We start from the raw sequence: 16,538 nt of genomic DNA on the forward strand, positions 1-16,538 counted from the left end.
TTGAAACTCGAGTCCACAGAATGTGCTGTGATCCCCAACATTATTATCATTGTTCAAAAATATCAAAACATAATTTTGTTACTAACAAATTATAAACTCTCACTCGAATAAATCCAGATGTGTTGCCAAATTTCTGATAGATGGCTGGCATACAAAAACAATAATGTGATTTGGGGTATTCAAATGTAGCACTGAAGTTGGGCCAAATATATCAGGTCAATATCAAAATCAGTTTGACTGAGTTTTGTGGCAACTTCTAGTTTGCAAAATTAAGGCTATTTCTTCTCCTTTGAGCCCCCCCCCCAGAAAAGGATTTTCTTTTATTTCAAATTTTCTCCGTGTATGGCTAGGCAGAGCGCGCGCGACGAGTCAACTCCATCCACTGATTCCGAAGTCTGGAACCATTCCACTATACAACGTTGATGCATAGGGCGTCATGTGGGTGTACACAGCCAAAAATTTATCCTAAGAATGCAATTCAATTGTTTTCGATTGTGTCTTTAATTAAAAATACCTGATTACTACCACATCCATTTTTGATTGCACAAGGCATTTATTTCATGCAAAACTGACACATTTCAAAAATAAAATATCACCAAAATGTCGCCCTTCAAAACGTAAAACTCATGGTGATGTAATCGCTATATTTAGACGGACATTTGTTATGTAAACACAGTACCTTGTGAGAACTGTTGTGTGAACGTCGAAGTTGTTTTCCAGAATATTCGTGAGTGTCTTTAAAAACAGCATCTTTCCCCAGTCTCGTATCATTTCCGATTTCAACAGACACCAGCAACCATCACTGAGATTTTCTGCAGGACGATTACCGTTGTTTTGTTCGAGGAAATGTAAGTTCTTGATCCGATTGATGCACCTTCATAATAACCAACTCACTCGAGTCTTAATGTTCAGTGCAGAGCTGTACATGTACATCTCGTTGGGTCATGTGCAAAGTAATGCGAGAAAAAGTTCCATACACGGACATCACTGGACACCCTGTGCACAAACCCTATGAGACTGATCTGTTCTCTGAGTAAACACTTAAGTATGTTCCATTGTAGGACATGTAAGACATATTAACTGATGGCTCATATGTCGTGTATGTCACTGCAAGGAAAAATTAGTGATGTCCATATACAGAACTCTTAAGTTACTGAGTATTTTCCTACCTCCACGGGTCTAGTCATAGAGACATTTTTTTCAAGTAAACACTTTTTTTTTCTAAAATCTGTAATGCAGATGGGTTTATTCACTGTGTTTTATGTTGTATTTTGTTAGAATTTAAGCCATGTTAAAAGTGGTCATAGTGCAATTTCACTGCAAATGTTCTTTGAAGTCTGACAAACCAAGCTTTTGCTTACTACCACAAGTAAGCAAGTTATACACAAACCTGTCTGCCAAATTGTGATGCTTAACGAGTTTGACCAAAAGTATTTCTGTATTTGTATTAGTTGTAACAATCAAGCACATGGTTTTTACAAACTAGTGGCATTTTATGTGACCTAAAGTTGCAGTGTGTGTATTTTTGAAAAAGATTGTGTCCTAACTCTGGGATGTATATAAAAAGAACAAACGGAGAAAAGGAAAGCAAAGTGTGTCAGGTCTGTGGTGCCAGAATGTGCGTAAATGACCAATTTGATACCCACTTGCTGAATGCATTGTAAACTTCAACAAACCTTTATTGTCTAGATAGGAAGCTGCAAGATACTATTCATGATACAAAATAAGATCATAGAAAAGTTTTTACATAGCATGCATGGAATATAAATTGAATGTGCTGCAGTACTTAATCTGTTAATCAGAGTGAAATATTTCTTAACAGGTTACATAGCTGACCAAATTTGAGAGTTATTTTTCCATGCCTTGAAAGGCATCAAAATCAGATGTTAAGCTTCATTTGCTGTGCAAAATTCATGTTAATTGCATAAATCAATTTCTAAATATTCTGTTTATTACTTTGCCTCTACAGACAAGTGCAGAACGTGAAACCTGAACATGTCTCTGACAGTCAAGGCGTACCTGAAACGTGGGGAGAACGTCAACAAAGAAATCCGACGTTTCGCTTTAGATCAGGGTGTTGCTACTAACTATGAGTACTTGTCCAGGACAGTTGCTCATGTTTTCCCTTCCCTTGGACGCCCAGACAACTTTACATTGGCCTATAAAGGTAAGTCCACTGAGCAACATAAACCTGAATTTTCTGGTCCTCATTCTAGCCAGGAACCTGTGGTGTAGCCAGGGGGACCGGGGGGGGGGGGGCACGTGCCCTCTCACACAAATTCCTAGTGCCCCCCCCCACTAAAAAAGGGATGAATGGATATTGAACAAGGCTAACATAAACTTGCCCCCAAAAAACACACCACTGAAAGCTGGTGCCACCCCATAAGATGCTGGTGCCCCCTTGGTAACCTCCTTCCCCCCATTAGTAAAATCCTAGCTACGCCACTGCCAAGAACAGGTTTATTTTCAGTTAACAGTTATTGAGAATTTAGCATTATAATTGTTTTTTTAATGTTTAAAAATGTTGATTTATGTAACTTAAGCCACAGTAATGAGTCATATTGAATGGGACAACATATGCCCATGATTTTACAAATTTGAGTGTCTTTCATTTTGCCCCTTAAATTAAGAAGTACATGTATATGTAAGATGTCAGGGCTTTAAACAGCTGCATCAAAGCAACAGCAGAGATGACACCAGCAAAATAGAAGAGCAGCCATTTTTCATGAATATGTATGACATGACCTTAATCCATTGTTGTGTGAGCAGTAGGTGAAAGGTAAATACATACATGTGTACATCCAGTAGGCTCATTCACTGACTCTGCACAAATTAAACAGCCGCCATTGCTCATGCATATGTATGAGTCAAAAAGCAAGCATGCCAATAAGTCAAGTGTGAATAATTGGCTTGTTCAGTTCTATGTAAAGTATGATGTAATGGCAGAGAGTGTGGTTGAGTCATTGACAGTTATTTTCAAGCTGTAAATACAGAACTGTTAGATGTTGTCAAGAACTCACATTTTCTGAGGATGAACTTTAGAACTTAGAAGTGTTTGAAATATTTAATGCATGAAATGTTCCAACTCTTTATGTGACTGGTGGTACACACTATGCAAACATGAACTTCAGATTTGTTGGCAGAAATGTCAGAGAACCTTATCCTAACAGTGACATGCCAGATGCAAACTATTTGGATTAAAGTTCATCTTTACCATATTTCAATGGATGATAAATTCTTAAGTAAAAGGTCCTTTTTATCTGTGGATTCAAAGTCCTGAGTTACTCTTACTTTCAATTGATCCACCTGCATAATTGCTACTTTTTGTAACTACTTCTTTCAGATGCTGAGGATGACCTGGTGACTTTCTCCAGTGACGAGGAGCTTGTGGAGGCTCTGGGCCAGAAGAAGGAAGACATCTTCCGTATCTACATCAAAGGTCAGTTGATATCCCCCCATTTCCATTAGTGATAAATAATCTTGTCTCATTCTTTTTCATTCCAAAGACATCAAATGCAAATACACAAGTATTTGATTTGATTGGATGCATTGATACAAGATTAAATCAAATTTGTGAACTCGTATTCCTGTGGTTTGCATTATCAGTTGAATCCATTGTTACTATTGTCATAAATAACAATTGATGACAATCAATACAAGGTGTATGCAGGTTATGGCAGAATATGCACTTACATAGTGTTAACTTTGAACAATCCTGAATGAATGTTTCTATCCCTGTAGTTACCCCAGGCCGTGGAGGGAATAATTACACTGATGGAGGTCCAGGGGTTCGTGAGGAGGACATCTTTCACCCAGGGGTCATTTGCGACGGTTGCAACTCTTCTGTCCGTGGGCCACGTTTCAAGTGTGTTGAGTGCCCTGACTATGACCTGTGTAAAGTCTGTGAGGAGAAGGGCCTCCATGAGCAGCACCAGTTTGTCAAATTCCGCCGGCCACAGATAGGCCGCTCCAGATGGGGGGTGAGTGCCAATTCATTGGAAGATTTAGGTCTATTCTTTCAATTGGCACCTTAACGGCTAGCACTTTTTTCTTTGTTTGTCCTTTAGGTCATACATCCTGTTCCTTTTTTTTTATTGTAAAATGTTGATTTTGTTCTAATTCATTTGCATCTTGCTACCTATCTTGATTGTAGGGTTTTGGTTGCCATCCTGGCATGTGGCGTTCATTTGGCCACCCTGGCTGGCGTCACTGGTGGGCACAGCAGCAGCAGCAACAGCAGCAGAGTGGGTGTGGCCAGGACAATCCTCGGAATCCAGAGGGAGCGTCTCCGAACCCTGAGGGGAACGGCCAGGCCGGACCTTCCCAAGAGGGCCAGGAAAACTTCAACCCAGTCAGCTTTCTTCACAATATCGGCCAGAGCGTGGCTCAAATGTTGGATCCTCTTGGTAAGATAATGGGTTCTCCTCAAAAAATGTCAGAAGGAGATGCCTCCATATCCTTGGTGATTAAATTCCAGTGATGAACTCTCTCAAGGCCAACATGAAATTGTTGATTCAGAAATCCTGGCATATTTTGCAGATAGTAGCCCTTAAAATATAATACGCAGATAAGCTTCAGGTTTGAGAAAGTGGGCCAGTAAATTCCTTTTCGGGTTTGTATGTTTTACTACCAAAGAGTTGTTGCTCTAAGGGGCTGTTATTCGTGTGCATTTGTTTGTTTGATAGGCATTGATGTTGATATAGATGTGGAGCATGGTGGTCAACGGCGCAATTGTAGTGGTGATGGACGCGGTGGTGGTCGCTTCCACACCTGGGGCAAAGGGCACGGACACAAGCATGGTGGCAATGGCAAGTGCAAGAAAGGTCATGAGAAGGGCAAATGGAAGAACAGCGAGGAGGGGGAGGAGGCTGGGGCTGCTGATGCCAAGACTGACAGTGGTGCTGTACCTCCAGACAGCCAGAAAGCTGACAAGGAACCCGACACCATGGTGAGTGCTTGTAAGATTAGCTGGATATTGGAGGGGTTTAAGAAATGGGCTAATCCTATCACCAAATGGATGAGGGCTCGAGATATGCCCTCAATCCATGTTAAAAAATGGAAAGGAAACTTAGAGAAATTATGATGTAATTTGATGACTGAAGATGTTTGTCAACTTAAGAGTAACAGGGCTGTTACAAAAGATCTGTGAATCAGTTAAATTCATTGAGGAAGTGTTTAGAAATTAAAATTAAATCTGAAGATTTAAAGAAATACGTACTGTTGTCAAGTAGTCTTTATTTTTCTCATGTTTAAACACAGGAAACTGTTGGGAATCGTCAAGAAGAGCCCGACTGGACCCTGCTGGATGAATCCAGTTCTAGCCAGTCAGAACCATCTGCGCCAGCCGGGGCCAGTACCAGCCAAGCTGCTGATGCTACAGACCAGGCTGTGGATTCTGAAGCTCAAAAACTGCAAGCTCTGCACATCAGCACTCATCCAGGTCAGTCAGTAATAACCATCCAGGCCAGTTGAAATACTGATGTCAAGCTAGCATAACTATTGAAGGGAGACAATTCCCAATTCAAGCTATAATGGCTTCTTTTGTGGGAGATGTTCAAGAGGTAATGTAGTTACCCTGCTTACTTTCCTCATACAACTAATGGGACCAAAAACCTTGATTTGTGGTACTAGTGGTACTTTTGAGGAAGACTCCACAGTGAAATGTTATCTTCATGTTTTGTGTACAATAGATGATCGTATTGCCTCTGCCCTGAGCTACATGAAAGCCATGGGATACACTGATGAGGGTGGCTGGTTGACTCGTCTGCTGGAGACTAAGGGAGGTGATATCAATCGTGCTCTGGATGCCATCAAGTTTGGCCAACAGCAGCAGAAGTAACCATGTGATCCTCGGAACGAAATGAAAGCATTCAGTGTTTGACACCAGATAACATGATTGAATCATTTCTGTAGTGAAACATTCATGAGTACCCTCTCCTCAACCAAAATACAAACTTGTCTAGCACTGTTTGTGTTCAATCTCTCTGTGAGTGAAAAGATAGCCCTTGATGTTTCAACAATCATTTATATAATATAGTTTTTGCAGAGGACTTTGAACTTTCTTTCAGCAATGCCAAAAACTCCAGTTTTTAATTAAAAGGGAATGCTCATTCCACTGCATCAAAATTAGGTGCTTTCAAATAAATAAATTCATATGTATTTCCATAAGAGCACTAAATGTACCGAGGCTTCTCCAAATCGGACATTAAGGCAAATATTCTGAATGTTGTAAAAAGTTCTGATTGCTGAGTTTCGAAATTCCCTCAGCAGAATATTAGTGATACCCAATACATTTTGAATTCACTTAATGTTTGTTTGGTGTTAAACTGATTGACAAATATGATTGGATCAAGCAGAGAGGTGTGGCTTTATGCTGAATGAGTTTACCTTTGGCTGGTCTGGGTATGCATTATCCTCTCTGCTTTCATTTAATTTCATCTTGTTAGCATAGATGTATTTGCAGCTTATTTTTACTAACGTCTTGCTGTTTTTAGAATTAGTAAATAATAGCCATATATATACAAATGTAACTGACAAGCAAACACATGGCTAAGATGAACTTTTCACAAGAAAACCCATGGATGTAGTAGTTGTAGATACATGTATTAACATCTGATCATGTACCTTTAATTATAATGCACCTTGCATGATAATATTTTAGTGAAATGTTTCTCTGAACTGAATTAACTGCAGAAATACACATTGGAGAAACACTGCATGTACTGAATGACCCAGTGAACATTTAACTTTTGAACCATTATGACAGAAGGGCATATTTAGCAAGCTGTAACAGTGAGTTCTTTGGGAAAAATGCCAGAGTGACATTATGCTGGGCACATGAAATGAATGTAGTCCACATAAGCATGTACTGATTTGGTGAAAGGCTGGGTCACCAAATTCCCCTATACTGAAAAATGAGGTTTACATGTAATTCACGGTCACCCATTGTTGTCCAGTGAATTATCTACAGTCTTGAGGCCGGTTCATACTACAGACAAATGTGAAAGTGAAGTGAATTCGACGTCACAAAAGATTTGCAGCGAAATTTCACTTGAGTTGAAATATTTCAACTTTTGTGAATTCGCAGCACAAATACATGTATTTGATTTGGTGTCACAAATTTGCATTTGTGTTCACTTTTGCGTGAAGTATGAATCTGCCTTTAGCTTGCTTTTTTTTCCATTTTGCTTGATGTAATGATGTAGGCTAGTGCACAAAAAATAGTTACAGTACAGTAAGGCTGTTTTGACGGAGATGGTTTTTGAGTGGTTGCAATTTGAAATGACTGTTTTATTTATAATTATTGATTTTTAAAGAGATCTTTATGAGATATTTCAAAGAATTGTGGAATTCTGCAGAAATTTTGTATGTTTTGTCAAGGAAATAAAGAATGGTAACAACACAGCGAGTAACTAAAAGGCATGTGGAATCTGAAGTAAATTAAATGTGTTCTATATGTTATTGGAGAACATCCAAATCATTCTGGACGGAGAGAGGTACTGATCATTTGTGAAAACTTGAAACTGCTCGAAATACCCAAAGGCACTTGTGTATACTGCATACAAGAGCTTTTTTAACCAGAACAGTCATGGAGGACGGATCCACGAACTAAATATATATATAAATCTACAACAAACATACATGTACAGTGACGGACAAGCATCTTCCTGAAGTAATTATTCATAACTACCATAATATATACAACTGACTCCTTCACTGAAAACCTTTACAACATGCAAGGAATGACTGGTTTGTACAATTATACTTTGAAATCTATTTACAGTTAATATACACAAATTTACTTAACCCCTTCGCGCCGGGACGCGAATATAGCCCCCGTAAAAATTGAGATCCTAAGCCCGCTTTTCAGCTATTGTGCTCGGCTCACGCTTGAGCGAACACGGTGAAAGAAGGCAGACCCTGGCTCTTGTATACATGGTGATTGGCCTTTGTGTGCAGCCCAGAAATGAAAAGACCCAATTTGCATCATAATCACCAGCTTTACAAAAGTAAATTGTAAAGAGGCAACAGGAATGTGGAAGGGTGAGTAGAGCCGCATGCCACCGAACAATCAGTCTTTTCACTGAGTAATTCAAAGCGTGCAGAGCATGCAGGCCCACAACCCGAGAATTTGCGGATTGACAGGTGGCCTTCGTGGCAAGGGGTTAAAATACCTGTATTTAATTGTTGTGTTCTAAAAATCTAAAAAATACAAAAGCCTTTATCTTTCTAAATAAACGGTGGGAGGTGTTTTGACCAGCATGTTTAATGTATACATTACAAGGGTTTTCTTTGAACACGAAAACTGCTTTGTTCTTGTGCCTGGTACCTGTTGCTCTGTCTGGTCTCTTCGCAGAAATGAATGTGCATTCAAAGAATCTTAGGATAGGTTAATTGACTCTGATAAAGACTAAGTCAATCTTGTGTTTCTCATTGTTGTCTTTATTGAAAATCTTTGTTCTTGGAAGTGATTGTTCACCTGGACTGTTCCTTAGATCTACAGACTTCTCTGCAACTGTTTTCATGTAAACAGCATAATTAATATACAACGGACATTTGATGGAAATAAACAGCCAATTGTTGGAACGGATCACTTGCTTGGTTCATCTGTAAAACATGCAAAGTACAGAAGAAATTATACATAAAAATAACGCAAGACATACAAGCCATTAACATATTGTTGTGAAATTACATAGCGTATTGATGACTGATTACTGGTTAATGATTATTGGCAATCTGTAAATGATTACCCTATAACACGCACTGCAATTGTCTGTATGCTGTGGAAGCCCCCAAGCTTGCTTGCACTGACAATGCACACTATGCGCAGATTTTATAAAGAAACTGTATGGAGTAACCCCCGTAAGCTCCTAAGCATTTTTCTTTTCATTTGTTTGAGAATTTTATTAGAAGTAGCACATTCTGAATCAAGCACAACTCTTCGCCAATTATTTGGGAAAACACCGTTTGGGTCTGTATAGAGAAGGGACCCACCCACCTTCTTCTTCTGCCATCTGGTCATTTCTGACATCCTTCCAGTCAATCAGTTCCAGCATCTTGGTCTTATCCGGTCTCTCAATCAACCCCATGAACCGACGCAGGGCTCCATGGGCATTGGCAATTCCGAATTCTGCCCTCATGGCCTCAAAGAAGGGAGGTTTGTCCATGCTGCGAGCAATGTTGAAGGCTTTGCCAAAGTAGTGGGAGGCCTTCTTGTACTTGCCCTGTTGTTTGCAAGTTTAATAACAAAGAATCCACTGCAGGTATGCTTTCCATTAAATTTCACAAAGGAAGTAAGAAAAGAACTGATGATTACTGCAATTTCAAAATAACGTTCATTGACATGATAGTCCAAAATCAGGATTCGTTGTCTTTTGGTCACCATGTGTGTACTCACCAGGGAATTGTAAATTTCTCCAAGGCAACTACAGGCCTTGCCATGTGCTGCCAACTGGTTACTTTTCTCAGCAATATCTTCAAACATCTCCAAATATCTGACTGCTTCATCCAGTTTCCCTTGCCTGAATTAAGGATAACAGTGGAAAATGCAGTTTATGGACAAATCTAGTAAACACTTCAATGGTAACAGTGGTAGATCAATAGACCAAGATTAAAGTTGATCTGCATTTTCCTCTTATAAGGCAGATCAACTTAAATCACCTTGACCAATTTATGACGGATATATGAATAGTAAAGAAGCAGAATATTCACTGACTGCAGCGCAGAAAACATTACACTGAGAAGAAATCACTGAGGACTTACTTTTCATATGCTTTAGCAATGGCTTCACAAGCTTTCCCCATACCATCCTGGTCTCCAACCTTCTTACAGATGTCCATGAACCCTGTATGATACTGAATGCATTATGCAATATGGATTTAGTCTCCGTTGGTCTCTTTCAAGATTCAAATCAGAAACCCAGATCAATCCAATTTCTCATATGTAATGATTAAAGGAATGCCACAGTTACCATGAGTGCAGTTTCTGAGTCACCGATGCTTTCGTAGGCCAAACCCAACCTGTAGCTGGCTTCTCCCTCCTTCTGCCCATCTCCACCTGAAATCATGGCCACAAGAAATTACCCTCAAGTCTGCGTCATGATGGGTAATCAAATAACAAAAGTGTACAAAAGGCATTCTCCTTCACAGTCCAGGAATGGTAAAATCATGTGACATCACTAAAAAGCACTACCTTTTCCTGGTTAGACATTCAGAAAAACTTCCAAATAATTTGACAATTCATTCAAGTGCCAATTTCCAAAGTAATAGTTTTGTTGCTTTACTGTTCAACAAGAATGAACTCAGAGCAGTCCATTTCTGTGAATTGTACCTACTCTCTTTAGCTTTCTCAAATGCTTTCAGCAAGTTAGCAATGGCTTCCTGAGGATCCTTCCCCTCTCCCTGTTGGTAAATCTCAGCTATGGTTGTGTATAACCGCCGAAGATGTTCACATGCTTCTGAGTGAAGGCTCTGTCCCTCTGCATTCTTCCAATCAGGGTTCTTGGATGTCAAGTCATCAAAGGCTTCAAAATGCACAGCTGCCTCTCTGTATTCCTCTGCAAGTTGGCAACAGACGGAAACAAAATATTAAAGCCTTTTGCAAGTTCTGTAAAATCTAGTACACTGAATAATCTGATTGCACATAAACATAATTTGAATTTCCAGGGACTAAAGACACTGTTGCAATACCTCGTGATTTGGGGCAAGCTTTTGCACTGTGACCACCATCTCTGGCATGGACTGGATCCTTTGTACCCTTCTTATCCACTGGAAACAGAGTATTGGTGCAAGGCATCTCTTATGTAAAGTAAGCAAAAACTTGCCCCGAATCACGAGGTATACCAACAGTGTCTTTCGCATGTAGAATTCAAATTGTTATGTTCGCATAAGAAGAATTCAGTGTACCAGATTTTATTCAAATTTAACTCGCAAAAGGCTTATTGTCTATGTCTAGGAACAATACGAGCTTTCAAACAGGCATGAATTATGACGATAGCATCTGTTCTTACGCACATATCCTACAGGTACAATTATCTTGAAATTTCTCAGGTCAGGTCCAGAATGCAGAATCAACTAAATGCAATTAAATTTCTGTCACTATTATCAATAGCATCCAGAGAATATGACTTAATTTCATGCACAGAGGCCTTTTGGAGGATATGATGAATTAACCATTTTTTGTTTTCTGTTCCTCAAAAAGGAGTAAACAGTTCCTGACTTAACTTACTTCTCCTCTCATAGGCTCTACCCATATTGCAATGGGCCTCTCCCTCCTTCCTTCTACCATCTCCTTTGATCTTCTGTGCCATCTCAAGACAAGAAATGAAGAAATGATCAGACAACCACAAATCCCCTGTGTCAAGGAAGTACTCAGCGAGGTGGTTTCTAGCCGTGAAGACACCGTCTATGTCATCTGTTGATAAAAGAGGGCCTCAGTGAGTCGTAATATGAAATTATAAAAATCCATCACCATTCAAGTTTCTTCGATTCAAGCTCAGGAGGTGTGTAAATTGACACAGGCTACAACCAAAACATACTTCCTAAAACAGTGCTCCACTTAAGATATGCAATTTCAAACCTTCAGATATTTTGATGCAGAGCTTGAATTTCCATCAAATGATTCTTGCAAGCTATCATGCTACCCCTATCCTGGCTATCAAGAGTGAACGACATAGCATTCTCAATTGCTGATGCACAGATCCCATATGTAATGCAGGTGTACACTGTCAAACTGTATTAGGTTTACCTTTGACCTTGGGTGCATGATTTATTCATTAGTCTGAAGGCATTGCCTAGCGAGGCACTAATTCTGGGACTGCGCGTCCAGATGTATACTTATCAAGGTCACAGTAAGTATGTCATGCAGTCTGTACATGTATAATGTATACACGTGTGTGGTTTAGACATGTGGCTTTAACTACAACTCCTGAGATTCGAGTCATGCTCAACATTTGTTTTCTCATTGTTGGGTATTGCAGCAGAAAGCCTCAGCGAGTACAGTGGAACGCCGCTATACCGAACACGGCTATACCGAACATTCGGCTGTACTGAACATTGTCCTTGGCTCCCAATATTTTGTGCACAAAACCTACTAAACATTATGCAGTTGCAAATCAACTGAGATTTTCCACAGAATTCATCAGAGATCAATCCCGAGTGGTAGCTTCACAACTTTTAGGATAAATTAAATATCAATTTTGTAACTCAAGATTTCATGAAAAAAAAAATTAACAGATACATTTCTAGAAACCTCAAACGTGAATGAAACGGCAAAGCATCCAGAAAACAGTGAATCATAGTATTGCAAGAGGGTGCACTTCAGTTAGACAAGAGAGGGCGCTATTCAACATGGCAACAAAACGTTCGGCAGTTAATTTCGCTACACCAAACGACCGCTGTACCGAACATTAAGTGTGGACCCCGTCGTGTTCGTTATAGCGGCGTTCCACTGTAAGTCTAACTTAACGTTGTTAAGTGACCGATTTGGAGCTGCAGTTTTGCTGCTGCTGATAGCCCATAATCTCAGCAGAGTTGTGAGTTAATCTTTCTAGTACTAAAGTTTATAAGTCTGATTTTTTTTCTGTAATTTTCAGCCAAAGTGTAGACAGTTTTCTAACGATGTGCTTTGCAATGCTGGGTCAATTTACGTTGCATTGTATCCATGACGTAGTATGATACGCGGATGTTTCAAAATGTTATGTCAGAAACCTTGTTTTGATAAATTTATATTGATTGATTTATATCTCAGACTAAGCGAAGTCAACATCCCACGGTGACAGGCGAATTTGTGTCTTAAGTGTAACTGTTCTTTTGGGGGCGTCAATGACTACAGAGCTAGGCTTATCGGCAGTCACACAGAATCTGCAACACCATACCTATTCTGAGAGCAAGCTCTGCCTCAGTTAGTCTCTTCTTCATCTCCTCCAGCTTCACTTCCTGTTCTGCCAAGAGACGGCGGTCTTGCAAGAGGGAGTCTGGTCCTGCCGCATTAATCTCAGCCTTCTGCTGTTGGACCAAGGCAAAGACCTCTGAGAAAGACCGGTGGAAGCCATCCTTCAACATCTCAAGGCACAGGTTGTGGAAAAATGTGTTGCGATACCTGGAAAAAACAAACAGAATTAGGTCCTAATTAAAGTGAATAACACTAGAAAACAAATTAATGAATCTGCACAGACCTGCCAACCCTTTTAAATGAAGAAAAGTAAATTTTCCTGAAATTCACTTTGATAAACAATAACACAAAACAATAACTGCCAGTATGGGCAAGGTACTACATGTACATAATATCATCACCAGAGCTTCATTTTAAAGGAGCGCGATCGTGCTTGCGCTCCTCTGCGCTCCTTAATGTTTTCTAAAGAGAGCAAAAAAAGCGCTCCTTCAAAATTTAACGGTTTAACAAATTGTACAACCCCCGCCAAGTCCCTGCTATCGTCCAGGGTCAGCGGGGCAGCCATTGTACGGCCCCGGGCAAGTCCCCGCTATCGTCCCAGCCGGCGGGGCACCTTTTTTGGGACATTCCCGGGTACGTCCCCACTACACTTTCGAAAGTCCCGGTTCCCCCGGGGCCGGGATTCCACCAAACCAATGTACGATCATAGACCTTTTTTTTTAATCGCTCTCCTTAAATCAACAAAGTGAATTAAGGAGAGCGATTTTTAGCTCTCCTCGTATTTATTGAAATGAAGCCCTGCATCACTAAATCAAAAAGGAATGTAGCTATACCATTATGCAAACTGCTAATGATATATGGCCAGTCGGGAAAGAAAGAAAAATAATAAAGTAGACCTAGCAACACATTTGATTCAAACAATGTCTAATTAATTCTTTATGCAAAACAAAAATTACAGACTCACTTCTGTGTATCAAGCTTTGTCAAACTGGGCTTCTTGTTCGTCAACAGATACTGTTTCATCACATGTTCACGCTCCCTCCTGCCCTGGCCTTTCAGCTTGGGTTTCACATATTGATCCTGTGGCCTGGATTGGCTTGGTGGGCTGGGGACTCTGTGCTGTGGAATGGCTTGATCATGAATGGGCGAATGGCCTCTTGTGTTGTGGATGGCTGGAAGTGGTGCAGCCATATTGGGAGAAATTATCTCGAAACTGGATGAATAAAATATCAAGGGCAGACAGGTAATTTACCAAAATGGATGAAATGCATGTAAGGAAAGAATGTTAAATCCAGACTTCACTTCAGCAGCTGTGTAAAAAAAAAATTGATGGGGAATCAAAAGTACTTCCTATTTTTTCAGTCCCAAATCCATGTCTTTTTAACATTTTTTCAATGATTGCCCTTACAAGATGCAACATTGAAAAGATTTTACGTAATACAGTATGGTCAGTGGTCAAGGAGTCCACCTGGACAGTAAAAAAGCATAGGCCTAGGCTAGCACAGTGAACGTTGTCTATATTACATTGCGACTAACATCCAGGATATAAAGTCCTCCTGCCATAGTGAAATTTTTTTCAAGGTTTTTCTCATATTTCTACCTGGCAGAGGCACCTAAAAAAACCATTCACAAGTGCGTTGTATCCCAACTTCCATAAATGCTGTGCTCAAATTACTAAATACGCCCATGGACGATGTATTTTGCAGGAAATTTAGCACAACTCCACACTTTCCGTCAAAATTCATGAACAATCTACATTCGTCTAATAGTACGCAGTTGCATATGCGTGAAATGCATAGCAACTGACTGCCCCTTACTCATGTGCAGAAGACCTGTAGGTGTGAATAAGTCACAGATAACTGACAGAATGTGGGCTGAGCTTTAACCACTCGGTGCCGGGGTTCCCGGCACCAGGTACCTTGGATTTGTGCGCATAACCCCGGGTGCCCGAAATCAGACAAAGGAGCAGGGCCTTGTAACAAAGGACCATACTCCGAACAAAAGACTGAGCTGCTGGAAACTGCCATAATTTTTCGGCTGGCATTAGAGGAGGTAATCTGTCATTGTTTTGAAACAGAATACCACTGTGTGTGGCATTCAGAGCCCGTGGATTATCAGCGGGGACAAAAGTGCTCCAGCTCTCCAGGATGAACAAAACAGTACCGCTGCACACTAATCTGGCTGCATTTGAAAAGACACCACCGCCATTCTGCAATGCACTGGGCCAATTTCCGGAACAAAGAAATTACGCAACACCACACAATTGTGGGCTCTCTTTACTAGGTTGCAGTCCTGGCTGCAATACCTGGTTGTCAATGGAGGATGCCTGACAGATTAGAGTAGCCGCCAGACAGTCATTCATGTGCGTGTAAACATCAGGTAAATGAAGTAATGAATTTTTGAAGAATTTTGAATACAGAAAATCTTGAAAATTGCCCTGTCAAAATGTGAGAAAAAAAATTGAAAAAATTTTTGCTATGGCAGGAGGACTTTGTACCCTGGATGCCAGTTGTAGTGTAAATGAAGACAACGTGCAACCTGGGCTAAGGCCTAGGCCTAAACATTAGCCTAGGCAAAACTAATAACTACGTGAACATTCTCCCTGTTGGGATGACATTAGGCCTTGATGACATCACTGTGTTATTCTTCTGTCTAATTGGTCAATTGGTGGCTATTCCATATTTCACACTAGAAACTCAAAGGGGGAAAAGATGGTGTTGCAGTCTATCGGGAAAATCTGAACTATGCCTATAGGCCTAAATCAATTTCCCGTTCCATCGCCATGTAAATTATAGCACCCCCACGTGCACACGATGAAGTCAACAAAGCTAGAAGAAGGGAACATATTGTCTACAACGATAACATCGTGAGCAGCAATTTGCCAAACGTTCTTGTCATGAATTTGTTCCCCTCTATTAAAGCAAGTGCACGTGAGATGTGAAAAAGGCTTGAGGTTAGGCACAGGCCCCCCTATTCTAGGCCAAGGCCTATTGACTAACACTAACAGGTAGACTCTCACTGTTCTGAACCAGGCTTTATCAAATACTGACATGACTGACACATGACTGATGGATGATAGGCCTAGGCTGATGCCTGAAATTTCACTGTTTATGCACTATCATGACTATGAATATGTCCCATACTAGTATTATACCGAAAAGGTTTCAGTTATTTTCTAATGTTGCAGCAAAAAAAAGGAGGAAAACATGCAAATCCCTGTACAAAGTGAACGGGGGGTTACCACTTTGCCCAGACGTGAGTGCAACAGGCCTAAAGCCCCTAGGCCTAAATCATAAACGGAACAATCCCCAATTTCCGACCGCGAGAATGACGAAAACAAGCTAGGATAGTGGACCTTTTCTTACCTTGTTGCCCACGAAAATAAAATTCTCTAATTGTATAAGTATTAGATAGTGCGAAAAATGAAACATGGGTCGACTGAACAGCACATTGTTAAAGTTTCATTGCAACAATTTCTAGCATTTAAAAACTAAAAAAGTCCTTAACCTGTTTTAGAGTGGTACAGTTGTAGAATTAGAAAATGGCTACTCAGTCGTTATGGTGATTTCATCTGGACAACAGACTAATATCTGACCGCTTGTGAATTACACGTTAGAGGCAGACTCTAGACTTAACACCCGGGTACC

At 40.3% G+C, this 16,538-nt stretch overlaps 2 protein-coding genes across 3 annotated transcripts; one reads left to right on the forward strand and one right to left on the reverse strand.

Moving 5' to 3' along the window:
- Window positions 1–675: 675 nt before the first annotated feature.
- sqstm1 (sequestosome 1) lies at window positions 676–7,418 on the forward strand. Its single transcript, XM_022252805.2, has 8 exons — window positions 676–848; window positions 1,970–2,167; window positions 3,344–3,439; window positions 3,742–3,980; window positions 4,154–4,406; window positions 4,686–4,948; window positions 5,260–5,440; window positions 5,691–7,418. Exons 2-8 carry the CDS (start codon window positions 1,996–1,998, stop codon window positions 5,837–5,839), a joined length of 1,353 nt encoding a protein of 450 aa, XP_022108497.2. The 5' UTR covers window positions 676–848; window positions 1,970–1,995; the 3' UTR covers window positions 5,840–7,418.
- ttc29 (tetratricopeptide repeat domain 29) lies at window positions 6,969–16,478 on the reverse strand. 2 transcript variants are annotated; one of them, XM_022252813.2, is made up of 10 exons: window positions 16,399–16,478; window positions 13,856–14,104; window positions 12,875–13,098; window positions 11,227–11,412; window positions 10,334–10,555; window positions 9,971–10,056; window positions 9,763–9,854; window positions 9,398–9,521; window positions 8,999–9,224; window positions 6,969–8,607 (listed from the first exon to the last, which is right to left on the reverse strand). In XM_022252813.2, the coding sequence occupies exons 2-10, from the start codon at window positions 14,080–14,082 to the stop codon at window positions 8,591–8,593; spliced, it is 1,404 nt and encodes a 467-aa protein (XP_022108505.2). In that variant the 5' UTR covers window positions 14,083–14,104; window positions 16,399–16,478; the 3' UTR covers window positions 6,969–8,590. The 2 variants fall into 2 exon arrangements, with proteins under 2 accessions (XP_022108505.2, XP_022108504.2); XM_022252812.2 differs by having other exon boundaries at window positions 16,257–16,445.
- Between the last annotated feature and the right edge of the window lie 60 nt (window positions 16,479–16,538).

This window comes from Acanthaster planci, linkage group LG02 (assembly GCF_054643075.1).
Source record: "Acanthaster planci isolate LZ-2023a linkage group LG02, COTS_SCS, whole genome shotgun sequence".
Taxonomy (NCBI): Eukaryota; Metazoa; Echinodermata; class Asteroidea; order Valvatida; family Acanthasteridae; genus Acanthaster; species Acanthaster planci.